The 24,867-nt window shown below is 39.3% G+C and overlaps 1 protein-coding gene across 4 annotated transcripts in view; it reads left to right on the top strand.

The window, feature by feature from the left end:
• The window catches only part of ntm (neurotrimin), a 993,858-nt gene that overhangs the window by 947,446 nt on the left and 21,545 nt on the right, over nucleotides 1-24,867 (top strand). For all 4 annotated transcript variants that reach the window (XM_030437991.1, XM_030437993.1, XM_030437992.1 and 1 more), the window contains one exon: nucleotides 19,034-19,159. In XM_030437991.1, coding sequence (XP_030293851.1) covers nucleotides 19,034-19,159 — 126 coding nt within the window. The remainder of the gene's footprint in view (nucleotides 1-19,033; nucleotides 19,160-24,867) is intronic.

The raw sequence follows: 24,867 nt of genomic DNA, 5'->3' as shown, positions 1-24,867 counted from the left end.
ATGGCTCCAAAAGATCAGCTGGGCTGGCCATTCTTTTCTGTAACTCTCCTGGTAAATTGGTGGCCTCTAAATCTAGTAATAATGGTCACTGGCTAATCTGTGTTTTGAATATTGATGAACAGTATAGTATTCTCGCTAATATCTATGGCTTTAACAACCCAGCTCAAAATAAATTATTACTTACAGAGCTTTCTGATAATATTAAAAATCTAAAACTCACCTCCCCACATGCAAATGTAATTGTGGGAGGAGATTACAACATGGTTTATGATGAGTATCTGGATAGATACCCTTCTAAATGTCAACACAGCTCTCAGAACCCTGCTTTATCCCATTTCTGCGGCCATCATAAATTAGTAGACCCCTGGCGCTTTGTAAACCCTAACACTAAACAATACTCCTGGTTCAAACCTAATAATACATTAAAATCCAGAATCGACTTCTGGTTAATTTCTGCTTCAATGATGCATTCTGTCTCAGACTGCTGTATGTCAGCAGCTCCTCTATCTGATCACTCGGTTATTAAGTTGAGTTTTAAACCCCCTGGTGGCTGCTGCAGAAACAAGGGCTACTGGAAATTCAACTCATCCTTATTAAATTGTCAAGCATATTGTGATGGTATAAAATCTCTAATTGCTGAAGTGATGGCTGACGACACTATAATATCCTATGTTTCAAAGTGGGAGTTCTTAAAATTCAAATTTCGAGAATTTTCCATTCATTTTGGGAAATCATTTCACAAAAATAACAAACTAGCATAACTTAATTTAATTAAAGAAATAAACATTCATTGCAGTAAGGCATCACCAACTGACAACGATAAACAGAAATTACTAACTCTGCAAACAAAACTTGATGAGATTTATCTCAAAAAAGCAGAAGGGGCCTACATAAGATCCAGAGCGAAATGGATCGAAGATGGTGAAAGAAGTACAGCTTATTTCTGTCGATTAGAAAAAAGAAGGCAAGAGAGAATTCAATTAAAACCTTATTGATTCAAAACCAACTATGTACAGATCCAACCTTGATTACAAAGGAATTTACTTCCTTTTACAGTAAGTTATACTAGTCTGCCTTCTCTGCAGTTGATTCAGACTCCTTTTTCAACCATATCAAGGATCTTATCCTCTGTATTGAAGATGATTTTGCAGAGTTATGTGAAGCTGATATTACTATTTTTGAGCTGGATAAAGCTGTAGACAAGCTGCCTTTAAATAAATCTCCCGGCTGTGATGGCCTTACATCTAATTTCTATCGACACTTTTGGGATCTGTTAAAAAATCCTTTTATTCTCATGTTAAAGGAAGCTACTGATAATTTGTCTTTTCCTCCCACTATGAAACAAGGTATAATTACTTTAATCCCCACACCCGGTAAAGACTCCAAGATATTGGATCATGTTAGACCTATCACGTTATTAATCACTGATTATAAAATTGTAACCCTTGCTTATGCCAATAGATTAAAGAGTAAACTAGATACAATTATAAGCCACTCCCAATCTGGATTTATGAAAGATAGATCCAACAACATCCGTTTGGTGATCGATCTCCTAGATAATAAACATTTAACAGATAATGATGGCTTTATTTTATTTCTTGATTTTTATAAAGCCTTCGACTCTATCGAACATCCCTTTATTTTTCAGTGTTTAAAACTTTTAGGCTTTGGGAACAAATTTTGAGCCACCATAGAATCTCTTTATGATAAAGCAAATAGCTCCATGTCATACCAGGAGGTACATCACCAAGATTTGCTATCAAACGTGGGGTCAAACAAGGCTGCACTATCTCTCCATTCCTCTTTATAATTGCCAAAGAAATGCTTTCTATTTTTATTAAAAATTCAGATATTGCTCCTTAAAATGTTATGGGGCTGCCTGTTGTCATTAGCCAGCTTGCTGACGACACGACCATCTTTATGAAACACCTAACTGAGAGCCCCAAGATAATACAAGCAATTATTACGTTTTCCAATGCCTCTGGGCTTAAACTTAATTTGAACAAATGTGAGTTGATGCCAATTCATCAAAGTGATTTAACAGAAGCATACAACATTCCTATAAGATCATTTGTCAAATATTTAGGAATACATATATCTAAAAAACCCAACTGAAAGAGAAAATTTGAATGTGTGGAGAACAATAACTGAATGTCAAACTAAACTTAATTCCTGATTGTTGAGAGACATCAGTTTACTGGGGCGAGTCTTTCTTTCTAAGTTGGAAAGCATTTTGAGATGTATCTATCCAGCGTATTTGTTGGCCATCCCTAACAGAGCCATAAAGAAGGTCAACCAAATTAATTTTGATTATATTTGGAGAAAAAAAATGCACTATATTAAGAGAACAGAAATGACTAAAGAATACAAAGAAGGGGGCCTACAAGCTATCGATTTTGATTTCATCAATGGAACACTGAAAATTAACTGGTTAAAATCTTTCCTGAATAATAAGAGCTTCTGGTATCATATCCCCAGAGAAATTTTCAAGAAGCTTGGTGGTATTGATTTTCTGTTAAAATGTGATTTCAATATTCAGAAACTTCCGGTCAAATTATCCCTGTTTCACCAGCAAGTCCTTTTATATTGGAAACTTTTGTACAATCATAATTTTAACCCGCACAACACACCGATATGGAACAATAGATACATTACAGTTAAAAACAAGTCGATGTATAACAAGGACTGGATGGATAAAGGTATTTGGTCCTTAATTCATTTGACGGACGATGATGGGCTTGTGATGACATATGAACATTTTTGTCTTAAATATGATCTAGCAGTTGATCATAACTCCTTTGTTTCCATAATGAGAGCCATCCCTGAACCTACTTTAAATTTAATTCAAGGGATTGTTTCGAACTCAACTCATATTTCTCCTAATCTTACACATCTCCTAGTTGGAAACTGTGACTTCAAGAGTATTAAAATTCCTAATAAAACAATTAGAAAGATGCTTGATGACATCACACACCCTTTACTGTCTTTTCGAAACTCCATTAAACAAGTCTTCCCCAAAGATATCATATATTCTTTACGCACTAAATACTTAAAATTTCCCATAAATCCAAAAGCGAAAGAAATCCATTTAAAATTTTTAAATGGTGTGTACCCATCTGGTGAACTATTACGGCAGAGATTTGGTTTTGAAACAAACAAATGTGAATTTTGTGATGATATTAAAACCTCTGATCATTTATTTTTTCAATGTATGTTTTCTGAAGTGTTCTGGTCTGATATGCACGACTGGCTACACACGAAGATCCGACTTGAACCCTTTTCTCAAAAAGACATTATCTATGGAGTTGTTATGGACAATAATGAATGGGACTTTCTGGTAAACAATATACTCATCCTTGGAAAATTTTACATACACAAGTCTAAATACATGAAAGTGAAACCTAGGTTCTATGTGTTTCATAACGAGTTTCTCTCTTTCACCAATGCCCTTAACATAATGAAAAGTAAATATGCAATGAAACTTTTACATTTATTTGAAAAATATGCTCTGCGACAAAAGCCCTAGCTAAAGTTGTTTACTTTATTTTATTATTTTTCATTTATTTATTTCTCATGAAAAGTCTGTATTATGCACTCCTCAATGCACCTGCTCCTTTGGAATGTTAAAATTGATGTAAGCCATCTTGTTTGTACATGATTTTGTCAAATAAAGTTTGGAAAAAAAAAAAAAAGTTTGAATCACTTCCGCATCACCTGTCTCTTGACAACAACCTCATCATCCCTATTACACAAGAAAGTCATCATAATGCCACTCAGTTGAGTCCACTTGTTCACAGGTTGTACATAGAGATGGAAAGAAGTATGTTGCAGCTCAGTACACTAACATCACTTCTCCATGTCCCGTTTCATATGTTTTTATTAAACCAGCTTAGGTGAACCCAAGATACTCGGTTAAAGTTGTGGCAGCAGTGTTTCTTTTCCCAGGGGACACTGTTTCTCTTAGTTGTGGCATTTTTATACACAGCGTTGTCATCATCCATCAGGATGTTTTACAGTAGACATCGTCATATGAGACATAGCAGACATCACCCAACCCTAGCTTGGCAGAGCAGTGTTTCCATACATTGACGAGACTGTGGCGGCCCGCCATAGTCTAAATATGGAATATGAAAAAATATTTCCGCCTTTCCAGCGCAAACCGATTTTTCAGTCAGTCTCTTTTGTTCGCATTACTTTTAATGACTTCAGTACTGCTAATTCAGGGCTGTATTAGTGAAAAAAATAAATATGAGCTGTTTTCGGACCTGGAGAAGTGCGCTTCACGCCCTCGGAGGCTCCTCCACTTGCATGCGCACACACACACACAAACGGTGACAGATGGTGGGTCTGTGTGCCGCTCCGAAGCAGCCATGAATTAGTTGCAAAATGACAACTGTTGACTATGACTGACTGTTACGGTGAGTTGAAGAGTATCAGAAACATCTAGTTTGTTATTGTATATTCGCAAAAAATCCGATTTCATGTAAAACTGTTGGCATAAATAAATACAGTGTTAGAGAAAGGAAATATTTTACTGTCATCTTCCACCGCAGTCCTTGAAGTTAACTAGCATGTTTGATATTTACCTTGATAATTAGCTAGATGATTAAAAAGGTCACTTAGATCGGAGTCCTGCACGGGTCTTATTTTGCAAACCCACACCCGCCCAAACCCACCATACTTAAAACTGCATCCGACCCGTTTTCCGACAGTAGCACAAATTACATTCCGTACCCGAGCTGACCCGCTATAAATTGATACAGACGCCCGACCCGCACCTGAAGGAAAATTAGACGGACGCAGTTTTTAAAAATGAAAGTAAGCCAGCGTGGGGAGTTCTGGGAGGGCGCAATGAATGAGCTTATATGAAATATAAATGCTTATAATTTTGAAATGCAGGCAGATTTTTGTAGATGTGTCGCTAATAATGATTTTTTTAATTTATTTTTTTATGTTTCTGCATGTGACGCTTTGAAAATGGCAATCGCAAAACCAGACCCACGCTCTCCAGGCGTCCGGGAGGCAACACCTTTAAAAAACAGAAAATGCAGTGCAGAGTAAACTTCTACAGTATTTACAAGACTTGTTCAAGGCTGTTTGAAGTGGCTTTTTTTCCCTCTCATGAATGTATTATGGCCTTTCGATACCAGATACTACTCATGAGTTGTTTGGTTGAATGCCCTAAGTAAGCTGCTCGACGAAATTGAAGGATACCTGTAACCACTGCCATGCGAGTGATTTATGTGTAGATATCATCCCACACCCTCTCCTATGCTCAGATATGATAAATAAGTTCAAAACTATGAGTGAGAAACTAAACTTGAATATTGCTTTAACTCACTGTTGCCTTGGGGATAATAAAAATAGAAGAAAGGTGGGTTCACTGAGATAGCCAAGAACCACTTGAACACCCCAATATAGTATGTGGGGTTAGCGTATGTGTTGCTGCTGCTGGCACTCTGCCAAATAACACAGGGAATAAAAAGTATTTCCCACCTGACTGAAGCCCATCTTCCACTCCTCCAGTCTTATAGCAGGTGGTGATGAAAGAAAAGCCCTCTAGGATAGTGCAATACAAGTTTTCTTTTTTTTTTACGGCCCACAAAACACGTATCAAAACACTGTTTTACTGTATTGTAGACTATGAAAAAAATAATAAAACAATAAATAATAATAAAAAATTCCGCTCTTGTGGCGGAGCTCGAAGATGATGGTATGTTGGTTCATGCAACACAAGAGCAACATGCTGTATATCAACAAACAACAGGGCTGTAATGATACACCAAACTCACAATTCGGTTTGTATCACAATTTTTGACCCACGGTTCGATACAAACCTTGATTTTTTTATTTTTTTTTTAATTAAACATTTCATTTATGTAACATGTCAATAACTTCTGTATATGATACTCGTCTGCTAGTATCAGAGGCGCAGTATTGGCAAACTGAACCAGTGTGAAAGGATGAGCCGGCTGCGCGTATGGAGGGCATGTCTATAAGATGGTCTGTTGACTGCACAAGTCCCTCACTCAACTAAATAAAGAGAAATGTCCCACAAAGCAACGTTTCAAAACCAAACTAAGGTAACGTAGTAACTGTAACTGTCTATGGCAACAAGGAAAAAAATACCGCAGCTGTACGTGGAGATGCGTCTGGCCTCCCGCCTGTCCTAACGACTCCTCGTCACATTTCTGCCCGAAAAACAGCGTCTGTCTCCGCAACGGTCAGCCCTCTGGACCGAGACAGTGAACTTTCCCCCCGGAAAACAGCCTCCTTCCTCACGAGTGAGGGGGTCAGACAGCAACGTGTTTACTGATGGCGATTATGTAATTTCATGTCATTTAGAGCGAAAAATGTAACTTCATCACTTTCCAGGATGTTTGGTGGGTCAGGATCTCAATCACGACACATTAAAACAGCATCCATATGATTATAACTTATCCATGGGTTTAGATTTACAGGGGGGGCACTGGGGAAACACCTTGAAAACACACACATCATCGTGACGTGTACCGCCACATCTCTTTAGGAGGTGCAGCGCCGGCTTTCTGTGTGACTTACACAGCGGTTCATCTTCACTCCAGCGTTGCTTCGCTCTGTGTGAACGACCAACGGCGGAGATTTGGCGAACCACCACTATGGTGTTAATGGGCGTCTCTGTGAGAAAGGGGCTACTTATAGCTCATAGGGCTGGATCTGGACTGGAAGTTGTGTCGTGATTCTGCCTTCTCACACCACAAGACAGGTTCATGGATCTGAGTATCGCAATATCAGTTTCGATACATGTATTGTTAGAGTCCTATAAAACAACTAACCGGATTGCCATGGAATTATGCAAAAAAAAATGTATGACCTTACCTTTTCATAATGATGTTGTGACCCATTCAACAGTGCCATTACCAAGAACAAATAAATAAATAAATAAATCACTAAAAGACATATACTTGAAATAGGTCAATATTCCATAAAATGGATGGATAAGCATTTTTTTCAATTAAGAGCTATAGCATTAGCCTATTTATCCACTGTGCTAAATCTAGACCTATTACATTTTATTTAAGTAATAGCTGATCACACATCAGACATCACGTAGCTTCTGTGACAGGAGGAGTGTCGACTACTGACATGGACGACCACGTGTGACGTTACAGGAGGGGTGGCTACTATCAACACTGACCACACAATTGGCTGCTTAGTTAATAAAGAATTGTCAGTTATCACACCCCATAGCACTAGTTCCTGTGTGCCTAATCCATTGGAGCACACTCACTTCCAAAGAATTATAATTCACAGCATACATAAACATTTTTATGTTCATAATAACCTGTTAATAATGACCTGAAATTAAAGCAGTGCACATAAATTAGGGCATTTTGGGGCCATAAGTGGACCATAAAATTACTTTATTGTATTTTCTCAGTTTCTTACAAATATTCAAATAAAAATATTGAGCTGTTTTATGTAGAGTATGTGGTTGTGTTTGCAGCTCCTAGGGGCTTATAGATGGTTGGTTAAATAAGTTAATTCTCATAAAGTATATTCAGTAAAAACTGATGCCTGCAGGGTTTTTGTCTGTAAAAGCAAATATGTTGTAGACTATATTGTAGGTGCTTTTCTAGTTTACAGACCAGTCAAAGCACTTTACAAAACATGCCACATGTCACATTTACCAATTCATGCACTCATTTATAGACTGGTGTTGCTGCCACACAAGGAGTCGAGCACTTACAAACTGTGGCCAGTGATTTGTCTTTGTTAAGCCATTCACAAATCCACTCACACACCGTGGGAACAGCTATTGGGGGTAAAACAGGGGCCAGTATCTTGTCCCAGGACATCGCAGCCTGAGCCAGGAATCAAACCATTGACCCGCTGATTAGTGGATGACCTGCTCTAACTCCTGAGCCACAGCTGCTCACTTGTAATCTTAGATGCAACCCACCAAGTGCTTATCAAGAAAAAGATGTCGAGATTGCTGCTGACCTATTGTTTAGACAGTTCAAGTATAAATTCTAGCCTACAGTAGACAGAATCAGAATTCCTTTATTGTCCCGCAAATGGGGAAATGTATTCACCAAAACAGCCAACAGACAGTAATATTCCAAAAAAAAACCTCATCATAGTAAAAAATAGACAATATCACAAAATAAAAAGGTAAGAAATAGCAGGGACGGGAACAAACAACTAACATTAGCAATATTTACCTGAGCAAAATGTCACAGAAAGCTTTGATCTTGTCTCCTGATGCTGCTCAAACAAGTGTTGTTGTGAAGTTATTGATTTATAAACAGTCATTGTGGTGGGATTTGCGATAGAAATGCAGCTAACTTGGTCCATTCACGACAGTTCTACTGCTGATTCAGATTTGCTGATGTGATTTGCACCCATCAGGCACCATACTGTACACTTTCTAGAACAAAATTGCAGTATAACATCAACAAAATCTCCACATTTGTAACACACTGCAGGACCAGCTCTAATTCTACGTCAGACAAAATCATTAGTAGGTTGAGGTTATTGCAGCTTTTAATGTAAAAATATATTGACAGCTTCATTAAAATAAATATTGATATGATTGTTATCACTGTCTAATTCTGTATGACTGATAGAAGGATATCATTTTCCTGCATCCATTTACAAAATTCCATTCATGCTTTGTGAGATCATGAGAGAGATGTCCAGTCCAGTGCATTGATGAATCCATTCATCCCAGTGACAGTACAGTTAGTAATCTTGCCGTCAAAAAGTGTCCACACTATGCTGTTTGGATGAAGTCTAAACCATATGGACGAAAGGGCTTCATTCCTGCTGTTAATATGTGATAGTCATCAATCTATGTAGAAAATTATTTTTTAGCTCACCCACTCTGTGGGAGGTTAGAGATTAGTGTCAACTACAGAGCAGCAGCCTCGGAGCTGATAGAGATTTAGTTCAGGGATGAGTCATCTCAGCAAGGTAGGTTGTCTGGTTGCACAAGGTTTTGAACTCAGGTCATCTAGCTGAAAGATGAGTGACTACTTTACAAGTAATAACTCCCATCAAAGATTTCAGTGTCTAACTGTCAGCTAATATACAGTAGCCTAGTTGTGGTAGGCTGTTTTGCCTTACAGATTAATGGAGATGTTTTTTTTCTTTTTGTTCCATGAACTCTGGAGAAATCTAGTACCTTAATGTGATGATGCAAGGCACTAGCAGAAATCAGTCAAGCTGAATTGAACTAATGTACACCAATATGATGCTAAGTGTTATGCAAAAATAACCATATTATAATTAGTGTCATGACAGATCCATGACATGATCCACCACAGGGCAGAAAAAAGTGTCCCCACATATGCACAGATTATGAAAGTTATGCCTAATATGTTAGCCAACAATTGCCTTCCTACACATTGTGCAGACATGAAGCAACATAAGCATTTTTTTGGGGAAACATTTACGGGTATGTTCACCTCCCACCTGATACATTTGCCTGTGATCAGTTAGTGTGCAGTTGCTCAGATTGATTAATGTAGGTTTCATTGCAAATGCCCAAGGCAGTAAGGTGAGAAAGATCCAACAGGAGAGGCAGTTACACTGGCCCTCATTTATCAATCTTGCGTGAAAACGGGCGCAGATCTGAGCGCAGAATTGGTCGTACGACAGGACACACATGTGATTTATAAAACATTCGTATCTGACCAATCTCAGTGTACGAATTCGATCGTCATTAACATGTTACGCCCTTAAATATTCCTGGTTCGGAGGCCTCGCCCACTGAGGTCAAACATGGAGAGAAGAAACACTGGCAAGAAAATAAACTTTTTCGAGATGGAGCTCGGCATCCTGTACGGAGCCCTGGAGGTGACATGGACGTTTTTTTTTTTTATCTCGCGAGCGCGACTTATTATCTCGCGCGCGCCAGTTACTACCTCGCACGCGCCAGTTACTATCTGCCACGCGCGAGTTACTGTATCTCGTGCGCGCGACTTAATATCTCGCACGTGCGAGATATTAATTCAAGCGCATTTTGACGTAATTAAATAGTGCAGTCGGTTAAATGCAGGCTTATTATCATGGATCGAGACCATCTCAGAATTTTAATTTATTAATTAATTAATTAAAGTTAATAAAGTGTCTTATTATTATTGTGTAACGGCAAGAGGTACATGTAACAGGTATTTTGATGATCCACGATGAATGTCCAGGTGTTTTCATAGCTATTTCAACGGCTATTATGCTAGCCATGATGTAGGAGTTGTAAAGGTAATAGTAGTTTGGTTATAATTAATTTATGAAATAACGTTGTAGCAGTCACAACTGGCAATCAGGACAAACGATTAACAATGGATGCAGGTGCATATAGTATCATATTCATGTGAAAGTTGTGACAGAAAACCTACATTTACTCTCAATTTTCCACGACATTCTCACACAGACCACATTCTCCCGGCTTTCACAGTACACTAAACACGTTTGCTTTCTTCTGTTATTATATAAAACAGATACTATTGCTCTTTATATCACAAGGGGGCGCTGTTGTATAAGACAGGTCATAGTTAACACGCTGCACGGAGAGAGGTCAGAGTGCAACAACATGGCGACTATGTACGATACGACGCTGCTACTGAGAACAATGTTACAGTATAAGTTGTTGAAGTAAACGGCACTTGTTCATGATTCCAGCGTCCCATCATTGTTGAGTTAACACCACAACGTTCACTTCATTCAATCATTTGAGCCAGAGTGCCACTGCATCTTATTTACTATCTCGCGAGTGCGAGTTATTATCTCGCACGCGCCAGTTACTATCTCGCGCGCACAAGATACAGTAAGTCGCACGTGCGTGATAGTAACTGGCGCGTGCGAGATAGTAAGTCGCGTTTGATAAATCTATCAAACTCTGACTGTTCACATTTCCTACACATAATTAGGCTTACACATGTTACATGGGTATACATTTTTATTGTATTTTTAAATGCTTCACAGCCAGGCACCAGCATCATGTCGGCCAGGTCTCCTCCCCAGAGCGCGTGCCCTCTGGCCCCGGTGCTGCTCCCAGACCAAACATCATCACGGCAGAGGTCCTGGACAGACAAATAGAAATATGCAGTTTATTGGCCTCAGTTGTCGGCGCACATGGACAACAAATAACACATTAAAAGAAATTAATGAAACTCTAAAAAAGCCTTAATAAAGTCTAAAAATGACTAAATGTTGTCCATTTTCTGTGTTTACTATGCCTTTAGCCAATTCCACCAATAATTCACATTACTGATTAAATACTGCAGAGCATTTGCAAGAGTTTAAGGTATACTTTACGTTTTAAAGGTGATGAATGAGGTCCTGTCTCCTCCGTATAGCCCCCAGTGGAGGCTGTGCTGGCCACGGTTCCATGGGCATTGGCTCATCTGGCTGCGCCGGCACATCGAAGGCACTCACTCCATTCACTAATACAATGTTGTGCAAAACTTGACAGGCCAAAATGATATCGCACACTTTCTCCGGGGTATACAGCAGCGTTCCCCCTGCTGGTCCGAGACAGAGCCACCTGCCCTTCAGCAACCCGAAGCAGCTCCACTGTGACCCGTGTGCGTGTGTGCGCACTGTGTCTGCGTTCCTGCTCTGTAGCAGGGTTATTAGGTATTCCATTAATTAGTTGTCACGTAGCCTATCATATTTTATATTACAAAAAAGTGGTAGCCTTTCAGTAAGAATGTGGGCTTTTAAAAAAAATGTTTTTGTTTTATTCGTTTTAAGAACCCGTTTTGATCTGATCTAAATATGTGACTGCTTATGCTTAATGACAGCTGAGGTTTGTTATTTTCAGACTCAGCCAGATTTTGCTGTGCTGCACCGCAAATCCACAGACTCAAATTTGCGTACACGATCTCAGACCTGACGTGAGATTTGATCGTAGCTCCCGCTCACGTTCAGATTGATAAATGCCGAAGTTTGCGTGGAAATGGTCGTACGCACGTTTTTCTGTCGTACGTTCGTTTGATAAATGAGGGCCAATGTGTTCTCTACAATTGCTCAGTTTACCTTGAGTGGCAGTCAGATTTGCAACATCAGCTATACACTTGTGGCTGAACCACAGTGGGTTCGACCAATCAGTATGAGCAACTACTGCCAGCTATGACTCAGTTTAGCTGTGATGGCAGCGTGACATGCAACTTTTTGTCTGAAAGCAACAATGGTGGTTCCAAGGGACACTGAAAAAAGTGATACTTTGGATGAACTTTAAAAAATTACTGTAATTTGTTACACCTAAATGTATTAGTTTTTCACAAATTAAATTTATGATTCGGTTGAAAATGTAAATTTTGATTTAATGTAAATAAATTTTGTATTTTAAGACAAAGCAAAAAATGTGCTTTCATTCAAAGTAAAAACATTATTCATTACAAAGACCATAAACTGTTTTTTTTTTTTTGCTTTTATACAACTTATTTTTTTAATTTCGGAAGACCTAATATTTACCATTACATCCAATTATAAATTTTATTTTGGAATAAACTAATTGAATTGCTGTTATTCTGTTACACACAATTTTTTTAATTTTTCTCAAGTTAAATTTCTGATTCAGTACAAAGTATTTTTTTTTAATTATACCAGAATCAATATATTTTCTTTTTTTGTCAGTTATCTTCCTCCTTGCCTCAGTTTTATTCTACAACCTATCTAGGAGACTCAGTGAGGAGTGGGCGCTGATGCATGATGTTCAGGGTCACATGGCATGACATTGTCAGGTCCGGGGACCAGGGACTCAGATGCAGACACAGGTTAAGGTAGAATACAAGGTGATTTATTGAGAATTATGCACAGATCTGATGGAGGTTGGTGAGGCTGGCATTTCTGGGGCGTCAGTAAGAGATGGTAGTATTCTGGCTCCAGGCTCGGGGCCGGCGACGCTGGCAGGCAGACTGGATACGGGCTCAGGGCTGGTAGTCTGAGGCAAGACAGTTCAAAAAGAGAATTATCAACTCACTAAATTTACACGAGGGTTACGAGGTTGGCTGGTGTTTCTCACAGAGCTGATACAACAATCCAGCGGGGTCTGGAATGCTGGTCTGAGTCTAAATAGGCAAGCTGATTGCAGGTGATAAGCTGCAGGTGCGTCGGCAGTGTCCTCTGTGACCACGCCCATCAGTGGCTTCCAGAGGAGAGGGAGGAGAAGAGCAGAACACAGGAGACAACACAAAAACAAACTCCCACCAAGCACACCAGAATGAACAAAAGAACAAAAACTACATTCACACACACAAACTGAACCGGAGGTCCGAGTCACGACCTGCGGGTCATGACAGACATCTTGCATTCACAGACAAAACTACCCACTCACCGTCTCTCCTCTCTGTCCGGGATGACTGGGCAGGCCATCTTTTCCTGGTGGGCCGTGGGGGTTCTCCCCAGAAATGTATAGTGTAGTGGCGCATGGTCAGCGGGGGGGGGGGGAGAGATCGCTTCTCCGGCGCTCCTTGCCGTCAGCGGGGTGGAGATCGCTCCTCATGAGCTCCCGTAATTCATAAAACTGCACTGTCTCGTTAGAAGCTTGGTTTTGTGGCGTCGGACCTCGTCTGACACTTGTTGTTCATTACGCAGCCCACAAACACCCGCTATAAAGCAGCTAACATTGAAAATGAGTATAGTGGCGCTGAGCTAGCAGTATAGCGGCGCAGCGCCGTTATTCCACCGTCTGGGGAGAACCCTGCCACTCTTGCGGTCCGCACTTGATGCGAGGAAACAACAATGGCGGACTTCAACGTCGAAAAGAGCGGTCTGACGTGACGTCACATGGTCACGTGACAGGAAAACGTTTGGTTTGAAGTGAAAATACCATTTGAGTAGAAGTGATTCTTTTAATTTTATCCAAAGGTAGTGACATTTGCTTTGAAGCAAACTGAAAACATCAGGTTTAAAAATGAACCCATAATTTTTCATTAGACCAATTTAAAAATACACTTTAAAGGAATGACACAGTAGTTTAACTTTTTTCAGTGGATGTTAGAATTTTTTATTTTTTTTCATTTAACCAGGAAAGTCCCATTGAGATTAAAAACCTCTTTTCAAGGGAGTCCTGGCCAAGAGGCAGCACAAAATACAAAGTTACACTCACAACATACAGACAGCAAGTAGAATTGTAAAAATCAATTAGCAATTAAAATGATAGATAACAGTTACAAGTAAATTAAAATAGTAAAAAACAGTTACAAGTAAAGGAGGTCGTCTCATGTGTTCTCAGCCTGAGTTTAAAAGCATTCAAAGAAATCAGTTCAGTTATTTTTCAGTCTTTTTGCAGCATATTCCATGTAGAAGGAGCAGAGTAGACGAAAGCCCTTTTACCCAGTTCTGTGCGGGTAAATGGAACAGACAGCAACAACTGATCACTGGAATGCAAACCGTAAGAATCAACAGTTCTCCATGTGATTAGGTAACATATGTAGAAGGGCAGTAGTCCAAGCATGGCCTTGTAAATAAAAGTGCACCAGTGTCCCAGCTTCCTGGTGGACAAAGAAGTCCATCCTACCTGAGAATACAACAATGATGGGTCAGGGCTCCACAGTTAGCAATAAACCTCAGAGAAGCATGGTAAACAGTGTCAATCTTACTTAGACATTTAGCGGAAGCATTCATGTACATCAGGTCTCCATAATCTAAAATAGATTAGAAAAAAAGACGCAGTGACAAGCTGCTTTTTAACCTCAAAAGAGAAACAAATTTTGTTTTGGAGGAAGAAAGTTTCATTTTTTTTTTTCAGTAAAGATGCTGCTATCATTTATATCAGAACTGAAGAGCATGTTTCATTGAAAAAAAGAGTGAAGAACAAGACTAAAGGTTTTTCTAGATTGAAAAGATGTTTTCACTCTGCTCAGGCTTTTGTAAGAGTTTGAATTACCAACTGTAGAAGAGCATGACCACCAGCAGAGCGCTGGTGGTCATGCTCTTCTACAGTTAATCTGATGAAGTACATTTAGTTTGTTGCCTGCCAAGTATTATTTTGATTACCTGCCCTTTTCCCAACGGTTTCCAAGGACAACTTCTCAGATGGTTCTGTGCATCTGAAATTTCAATTTAGAACAGCATGATTGGATGATGTAGAACAGATAATGTTTTTATTTATTTTTTTTGCACTTACATACATATATGCACACATGCAACTTTGGACAGATAGCTTTACTTGATGCCAACTGCTAACTACTGCTAAACAGCAGCCTCTTAATGAACATGTCCAGATCGAGGCCATGAGATTTATAGTTTTTGCTAGTTGATTTATACTGCTAGCTTTGATGCTATAGCAATGCTAACTGCTGCTTAATTTGGCTGCCATTTCATGGGAACTACTGCACGCAATCATCAGAAAAAATGCATTTACTGTATATGTATTTTGTTTTGTGATAAAAGTCTGTTGATTTAAGTACAGTCGTCCCACTGTAGGTAATGAGCAATATGATATACTTTTCCACAATAAGTCTTACAATCTGCTATGTCATTTGTATGATTTTACTGTGTGGTTCAGACACATTTGAATTAAACCACAATTTCACAATGTGAAAGAGCAAACAAGGATTATGAATATGATTCCACTATAAGCATGTGCATTATAATGCAATCACAATACAAAAGAGTTCAGGAATGTTTCACAGTGACAGGTTATGTTGAATAAATCTGTAACTCAACCATTTGTTTTTATTCTACAAACAGAGGTTCAGCCTTGGCCTCTTGCACCACAGCTGAACAGAAGAGACACTCACACACTTGCTGAACACTTTTGTCATTCATGAAGGGTAAATGGGGATTAAGCTGACGTCCAATAAATTATTCATAGTGATGTTGTTTTACAAACAAGTCTGATGTGACTAACACAAGTTAAAGCACAGGTGACACTGCATTCATACTCTTTTAATTGATGATCCTCAAATGTCAAAATAGAGATATGTCCTTATTACTTTGAAATGGAAATGACAAAAAAAAAATCTTGACAGATCTGTCAGGAATAAAAAGGAAAATAAATATTTATTCAGAAGACGGAATAAAAGTGAGGCACTCAGAATAAATCATTACAGTCATATGCAGCCATCAGCTATGCCTTCCGATGTACTGAACGTTATTCATATGTCTTGAGGAAACTAGAGACATCTAGTTGTGTTTTTATGAGTAGTGTTTGAATGTCATTATTAACACAAAAAACACAAACAGAGCTATTATTTACAGTAAATGTGCCTATAAATGTAGATGCATTTATTGATTTATTGAATTATCAATTTAAGCCTGTATACCTATATCTGCATCCGACACGTGTGTCTTACTACTATTCTTCCCCTCCTCATCACACTTGCCATGAGGTGATCCCTGTACAACACATCTCAGTACCCTAACTGTGTCCTCAGGCAAAACCAAAATTGAATTTTAAAGGTGGGACGATTTCTGGAAAGTCAATGGGAAGCCACAATTAGTGACGACTTCACCCGAGAAGGCATGAAGTGATGCAAATACATTGCTATGCAAGTTAAAAATGTTTCAGCCTGAATGAAAAATGTGTCTAATCCTGGAGTTGTCTAAACCTGCAGCAACTGAGACAAGAGGGGAAAAGGAAATACTGATATAATAGAAAACAATTAGTTTATGCTGAGCTTTAGACCAATCAAGGACTGAGCTGAACACAAACACACAGGCAAACATGGTTTCAAATAACTTCTGAACAGTTTGTACAGTGACTGTTTGGGGTGAATAAACAAATAATAGTCCAGTGCTCAGTGCTTTAAATCTGGTGTTGGTAAGATTGTAAATACCAGCAAGAGCAAGCAGTATTTTGAAAATGTCCATCAAAAATTCCCACCAAGCTGGTTGTACAAAATCAGTAAACACACATTGCCTGATTGCAACGACTGCCCTGTAGCTCTCACTGGCTAGCTGAGCGATGTGTTAGCAGCTAGTATGCTACATTCAACAAGGTACATTAGCTTTTTTTACACATTCATACATACATACATAAATAACTCTGTTAAATGCTATGATATACTTCACTGATAGCCAGTGAAGGAGGCTGTTGCTGCTGTTGCAGCCATGTTCTTCAGGGGCTGTGTGCTTTATGCTTACATTTGCTGAGTTTTCAACTTATCCTTTTCTTTAACTTTCGGACGAAATGGTCTTCCATATTATCATTGTAATAATTTATCAACTATAATACATTTGCGTAACCTTAAGATTTTGAGTTGGCATGCAGAGATTATTTTGTTGATGAGAATTTGACGTACATAAAACATTGTCATTGAGTGCAATCTGAGGTTTTTGTCTGTTTTAATGTGACTTTAGTGGGAGAGATGGTGGCTTTGGTAATCTGAGCAACTGTCGACTTCCATTTATGTTGTTTTCTATCTTCCCAAAGATGTAAATTCCATCTCTCTGGAGTGTTTCATTACAAAAGGACCAGTTCTTCGGTCTATTGTGAGAGCATCACAGTCCTGAGTGTCACCTTTCTTCACATTAATGACGCATTCTTAGTAGAGTTAGTAACATTTTTCCTGAAACAAGTGCTCTGATTTATAGATCTACCTTTTGCTTGTTCTGAAGTAATTTCCTCTGCTTTAAAATTGCTCATTTAAAATTGTTGTATAAAGTTTATAAAATACTTTTGTTTCCTTGAAGTGAGCATTATTTTAGTGAAATGCTTTTTAAGATGTTTGCTTGGTTAATAACATACTCCTCTATTCCAGAGATGTATGTCATATTTGTAACTGCATCTTTCAACCATCCACTGTACAGTATTATTCTACTCAGTACCAGCCCTCTAATGCAGTGGTTCCCAACCTTTTTTCCATGAAGCCCCCCTTGCCTGTGTCCAAGACAAGCCAGGCCCCCCCAACCCGCATACACTAAAAGAATAAAGTGGTTAATTACAAACTTTTATTTGCAAAAATAAACAACAGCTAAATTCTCCTAGTTTTACAATGTATATAGATACATTTCTTCCTTTTTGTGTCATCAGGTGTATCACACACGAACACACACACACACACACAACCAGAATAGGCCTACCAGAGAGCAGAATAGGCCTACCTCATAGGGGTGTTGGTAATAAATAGCTTAATGAATTTAAATGTGGACCAAGAAATATGTTTCAATTTGGATTATAGAGAGTTTTGATTGGTTGTGTTACTGGGATTGTATGCAGTCCAGGGTATAATTGGCCATTTTGACTATTTTTGATTTTACCATTATATTTCACCTTAAAAACTATTTACCTTGCCTTGTTTGGTGTCATTATTTTCAGCACAACTTCACATGTGTGACTGTACAGTTATTTTTTAATTTTGACACACATCTCTCAACTCTCTCACCGTCACTGTCGGTCGCTCCACAACTTCCTCCTGTCCCCCAGCAACCAAATCACGTGTCTTTCCATGTAATTTTGTGATTGGCTGGTGTGGTGCCTTTTTCCACCAATAGGAACATGTTTTTTCACTCGCAAACTTTTCCTGCTTGCCGACACTTTCGTGAGAAAGTCCGTGTTGACCGTCTCTTCCTGCACCAAACGCGCACCAAACACGCAGCAAACGTGACGGTAATGTTAACGAAAAAGCGTGCCGTACATTATTTATCATAAGTCCGGTTTTACTTGGCCTGTTAACACAATTTAAAAACTGGTACACAGCTTGAGACTCACTGAGGCTCCGTCTTGCTGCTACGTCATCTTAAATAGGTTACGTGATTTTGACGTTCCGGCGCGTCAATCGACTTCAGAGGGTTGCACAAATATAACTTTAACCTCACAACCTCAGAACAGACAAAGCTGTGCGCCCCCCCGCGATCTCTGGTGCCCCCCCAACTTCAGTGTAGGTTCTGTTGGCTTTGTCCCAGTGTTGAATCTTCTGCTCACGTTCAGGTCCAGCAAAGGATGACAAAAGTGTGATGGCTCCTGTTTCATAACATTTTTTTTCACATGAAGAGTAGTACTTTGTACAACAAGGACTGAGCCTGATGTGTAAAACTAAAGCCCCCCTTTACCCCCTTTTAACTCTTAATTAAATTATCCACGTTTTATTTGTTTTCACAGTACCACCGAAAATCATCAACCTGTCAAGAGATATTGTAGTTAATGAAGGCTCCAACATCACCCTGTTGTGCCAAGCCAGTGGTAAACCAGAGCCTTCCATCAGCTGGAAACTCATCTCCCCTTCAGGTAAGAGATTTCCTCTGCTTCTGACTTGATTGCCCTAACCGTCCTCCTCATTGCCGTTCTCTCTTTCCTTCACCCCTCTGTGTTTATTGCCCCATCTTTGACTTTGTTTGACCCCTGGTGGATTTCTCGCTTCACTTATTAGCCATCATTACCTGTTTCCAGATCACCATTACAACGTAATTGTAAGCAGGAAAATAAACTGACCCTGTTGTTATTGGGCTAATTATTTAGGATAATAGGATGGATGTAAATGTTGTGGAGATACTTTGAATGACAGGATTAATGCAGGGAACATTAACACAGTGTGGAGCATTATGCATATACCAGCGCGCCACAGCTAGTATGTCCAAAATGGGGTGAGTTGCATTGTACATGCTCAATGGCATTTGTTGAATTATTCTTTTTGGAACGCTTAAGTAAATCAAGTGCGAGCTGATCTCCAGTGTCCTCACGTCACTTAATCAGGCAAGATGCTTGGATTTGTAATAAATTACACTCTAAAGCCAAAGCCAGAGCTTTGGTAATCTTATCGGCACTGTCCTTTGTGTTTAATTGGGCAATTGAAATGTTGACACAAGTTGACTGACCTGTCTGTAAAGAGATAAGCAGAGAAGCAGGCATTGATTGGCTCCTATTTGCAAAATGTTATTGTACATGCTTGTGCATACATAATTTTGCAGGCTGTGTAGAAGAGACTGAATGCTGTCACCAGTGTTGTGGGACTGCTTTGTTGTCTTTCCTTTGTTTTAAGAGGAGAAGGATGTTGCAAAGAGCCAAAAGTCTGGGGACACAGACTGTGACACTGTCGAGGGAGTTATTGTAGACACTGGAGTATCTTCTTATCAACTCTTGTTGTCTGTCATCTGCGCAGCATTTTCAGTAAATAACCCTGCAGTCTCTGTATGTAGTGCTTGGTCCACCAGATTAGCGTTGATATGTATGTTATTCATGGTGTACATTGTAAACTATCAGTGTTCAACAAGTGACAGACACTTTCTAGGAACCAATAAAACATTAATGAGTGAGTGTCTCAGAATGTTTTTCAGCTCTGTCTCAATGAGCAAAACAGTCTAAAAAAATATATAATAATTGCAGTATCTTTGTAGTTTGTTCAAAAGACATTTACTGAGAAGCCAGAATGAGAGTTTTTGGGATGTCTTTTTACTGTTCACTGTTGACATCCAAGTAACATCCCTACAGGGCTCAAATGAACATTTGTACAATGTCATTTGAGACATTTTGTTTCAACTTAAGGTTCTATTTTTTAAGAAATACAGATATTTGACTCAGTCCATAGGCACTTGGCTTGGGGACTTGAAGTTCGCCTGTTCAAGTCCCACCCGTACCAAAAAAGAACGATGTAGACCGACAGTTGGAGAATGCTGGTTCACATCCTGGGCATTGCTGAGGTGTCCTTGAGCAAGGCACAGACCCCTAACACTGCTGTAAGTAAGAGATGGAAATTTAACCATTTCTGGCACTGTACAGTGTGTAGTCTACTGCACTATTGCATCTTGTCCTCTTCAGTGAGTAAAAGACAGATATATGGAAAAAAATCTGTACATTTTCTGTCAGTCACGGTGGTTGTACTGATGTCAATCACCATTGAGAGGCTAACAAACATAGGGCAGTGGCTTGCAAATACTGTAAGTCAGGGGTCACCAACCTTTTTCCTAGCTCAAGGAGAGGCAGTAGCATGCTGGCCACACTGGTTCAGTGAGCAGCATGTGTGTGTGGCATAATGTCTAGCTTGTCATTTCAGATTCCATGTTTAGTCTAGTTTAGTCAACAGATTAGAGCAGTGAAGCTGGTATGATTTTTGTATTTTTAACTGAAACATGATCTTTTCTAACCCTTACCAATATGTTTTTGTGCCCAAACCTAACCAAAATATAAACACTTTGTTGTCACAAGCTAAAAACTTATAGGAAACTTAAAGTTACAACATCAAGTAATGTACATTTTCAATATATCACTGATTTTGAAAAACATACATTGCCAACATTTATTCTGGTGGTATGGTTGCCATAATCAGTACATTAAAATAGCATGCAATATACTATCATCCTATATAATCTGTATGTCTCCTTGACTGTTAAAGCCCACAACATTGCTCATATTTTAGCTGATGTTATATTTTATGTATGTTGGTGTTATGCACCCCATTTGTTCAGTTTTTGGCTTTTTTGACAGGTTTGAAACAAAGTCTAAAAGTTACACAAGTCACTTTCAACCACATGCCACAAAAGCCTTAAAGGCCTATTTTTTTATGAAGACAGTTCAGATCAGAAACTCAGATATCTGCTGTGCATCTGTTCACTGTGTGATGGATGTGGAATTGTGTGCATGCCCCTTTGTTTGTGAAGCATGTGGCTACACTTCCGCAAAGTCTGAGTTATTGTGCAACACCAAACTGATTAGGAGGCTATATGTAAAACAAGCCATTTTCCAGTGTGGCAGCCTCATTCAAAGGCATTCTTTATTCTGTGCTCATCTCAGCAGTCTTCATGATCAAACCGTAAGCAGTGGTTGGTGGCTTATGTTTATTTAGCTGTTTAAAATCCATATCTGAGAAAGTATATTGAAATTCATAGTCAGATCTTTTTTGCAGTCACCGACAGCACAATTCAGGATTGTCTATTGGCTTTTAGTTTAGAGTGGGATGAAAATGTAAATAGTGTGAAGTGCGTGTGAAGCTGTCATTTTGATTTTCCTTATGCAAGATAAAAGACAACTGTAACTCAGTCATCTTTAGTTGTTTTTTGTTGTTGTTGTTTTTCTCTGAAATTTTTCACTTTCAGTGTGCTGAATTCTAGCTATTTTTTAGTTTCCTTTTTCTTATTGGTTTTATTTCCAGTTCTTGACTGAGGGCCTGATAAGCAGGCTGTGTAAAAAATATACAGCGTCACATGACACAGTTGTCACCGTTATTCAGGAAGAGCAGTGGAGTGGAGCAGAAATGTCCCGGTACTTGCTGTAGTCCAAACTTCTGTTCCAGTATCTCCCAGCTGCTGAGCAACTCACCTCAAGCCAGAGGCCATTCAGTGTGAGCCCAGCCATTGCAAGCACTCTGGGGTGTTAAAAGACTGAATTAAATAAATAATGATTCTGTGCGTGTGCGTGTGCATAAAGATTGATGAATTCAGGCTGAGGCTGGGGCTCTCACATAGCCGTAACCCTGCTCCCCCTCACCTTTGATAGATGGATGGCTTTAGGGGCTTGTGGTGGATCAAAAGTGATCCTCGGTATCTCCCACAAGACCTGACTGCAAAGTTTGTCAGCCCAGGCGGCCAGCTGATGCCCCGGTGCATTAAGGCAACCGGAATGAACATACATATGATTGAATTTGGCCTTGGAGCAATAAAAGTTTTCCAGATTTGCACAGGCCTAGTTGCTTAGAACGATCATTTGAAGTTGGGCTGATGGAGTTGGAAGTTGTAGTAGGATGATCACTGTTTGACCCTTTTGAAGGTGAAAGAAATTACTTAAATACTGTAATACCATATCAATACCATTTTACATGTTCAGTGTTTCGATAATAAATGTATTTACATCTACAGTCCTGTGATAATGTTCCACTCACATCAACGTTTCATGATACTGAGCATGGCCTTCCATTATCTTGGTTTGTCCCAGCCTGATTTAGTCCATGAATGAGTCTGTTTCCTTTCAAGAATAGATAAGCTACCCATTTAGCTGAATATAACTGAGAGAGACATGAAGTTCCTCAAATGCAAGGTTTTTTCTATTCATTCATATATCATTTCATTGTCATTTGTTTTTTTAATTATTGATAAAAATGTTAATACATTCATCATAGGTTGTTTGTTTTTGTTTTTTTGTTGTTGTTTTTTTTTACCATTAATCTTCCTTTCTCATAAACGGTACAACAAATATGTTTTTATCATAGTTATTTCTGACTAAATTTAATACTGGTTTCTGGTTCTAACTAAGTAATTCCTAAACATTCGGTTTATTCCATGCTCTCTCGTCAACAGTTCAAAATATGTCCTTAATATTTTCATTTATTACTCATCGTCATACCTAAATAACTGAATGGGTAATTTGTCAGCTCCCAAAAACAGCATCTATTCCCTAAACAACACCAACATTGTAAGTTGCTAGTGACACCGAAGTACCGGACCTCCGGCATACTGTCGCAATTTGCTTAGGTTTATGCAAGAAAACTATTAGGTGGTAAAACTACTTGGTTAGGTCTTGGAAAACATCATGGTTTAGGTTGGAATTGCCATGTAACTTCCATTACATACATACCATCATTGACTAAGTAAGCTATGTTGTCTACTTCTCTAATAAAGTAGGTTAAAAGAACTCACTGGTGTCTTCTGGCTTCTCACTGTACCTGAGCATCTAAGTGTTAACCTATATGACTGAAGACGAGAGGCTCTTTATCCAATGTACCTCATAGGCTAATGAGCAAATTTCCTTCATTTACTTATTTATGGTCCCGAAAGAATGATTCCTACTGTGTTTTGTGACCCAAGTCCTTTCATTAGTGTAAACCATCAGGCCAGACATTCCTTTTGTACATAGGATATAACTCAATGTAATCAGTAGAATGCAATGCTGACCACACACTCAGTTTTTCTTCCCTAGACTTGAGAATAATTTATAGCATGTTTTGCATTCTTCCGCAGTTCTACAACATAGTGGAGGCAAGGCCGGATTATCCATAGACTGGATTGGGCAAGTGCCCAGGGGCACCAACCATTGACAGCCAGTGGGGGGGGGGCACCTCATGATACAAGCTTTAAAAATCTTTTACGTAAATGCTTATATTATTCAATGGAAATTTTTGAAAGACCATACATTACTCTTTTATGAATATCAATTTCATAAAAATAACAACAATATATAATGAATCACGATTACTGATACAATTACTATCCCAGCCAGGTCGAGTATGTTATAGAAGACCGCCAATGGCTATCTTCCGTACCGCCGTTGACGGAGTACGTCCTCGCCATCTGGTCCGGGACGTCCATGACGTACTCTGTGTTGTTGTAGTACATCACAGACTCTGGTTTTGTCTTCGCCCCACTAAAGGTGCCCACAGCTGTGTGCACGGTGCTCAGGATGCAGACATTCTCCCTCGGATTTTCCTGGTCACAGTCAGAGTCGCATCACCACACTTCAGTGTTGAACAGCTCGCCTTGCTGTTTCACGGAGGGGTTTTTGTCAGGCGATGTTTTCCTCAGGGAATAATTTTTTTTCAAGCTAGCTACTAGGGGTGGGAATCTCTTGGCACCTCACGATTCGATTCGATTCCGATTCAGAGGTCAACGATTCGATTCTAGGCCGAAGGAGATCCTCCAATGGAGACAGGTCTCCGTGGAATTACAGGAGGAAGAAACACTGCGGAAAACGTGCTGGAGCATGAAACAGACTACGAGTAAGTGCACACTGTCCACCCCTGCCCAGTGTCCTGCTGGCTAATGTTCAATCTCTGGACAATAAGCTTGATGAGATGAGGGCATGGATAAGTTTCCAGAAGGACATATGGGACGGCAACATATTTTGTCTCACCAAGACTTGGCTCTCCCCTGCGGTGCCAGACCATGCCATCCAACCAGCTGATACTCTCTCCGTGTTTCGATTGGACAGGAATTGGATAAATCTTAAGGTGGCGGTGTGTGTTTGATGACCATCAACAACTGGTGTGACCCTAGAAACGTCTCTGGGCTGTC

Source organism: Sparus aurata, chromosome 13 (genome assembly GCF_900880675.1).
Source record: "Sparus aurata chromosome 13, fSpaAur1.1, whole genome shotgun sequence".
Taxonomy (NCBI): Eukaryota; Metazoa; Chordata; class Actinopteri; order Spariformes; family Sparidae; genus Sparus; species Sparus aurata.
This window is presented reverse-complemented; position numbering and strand designations above follow the sequence as displayed.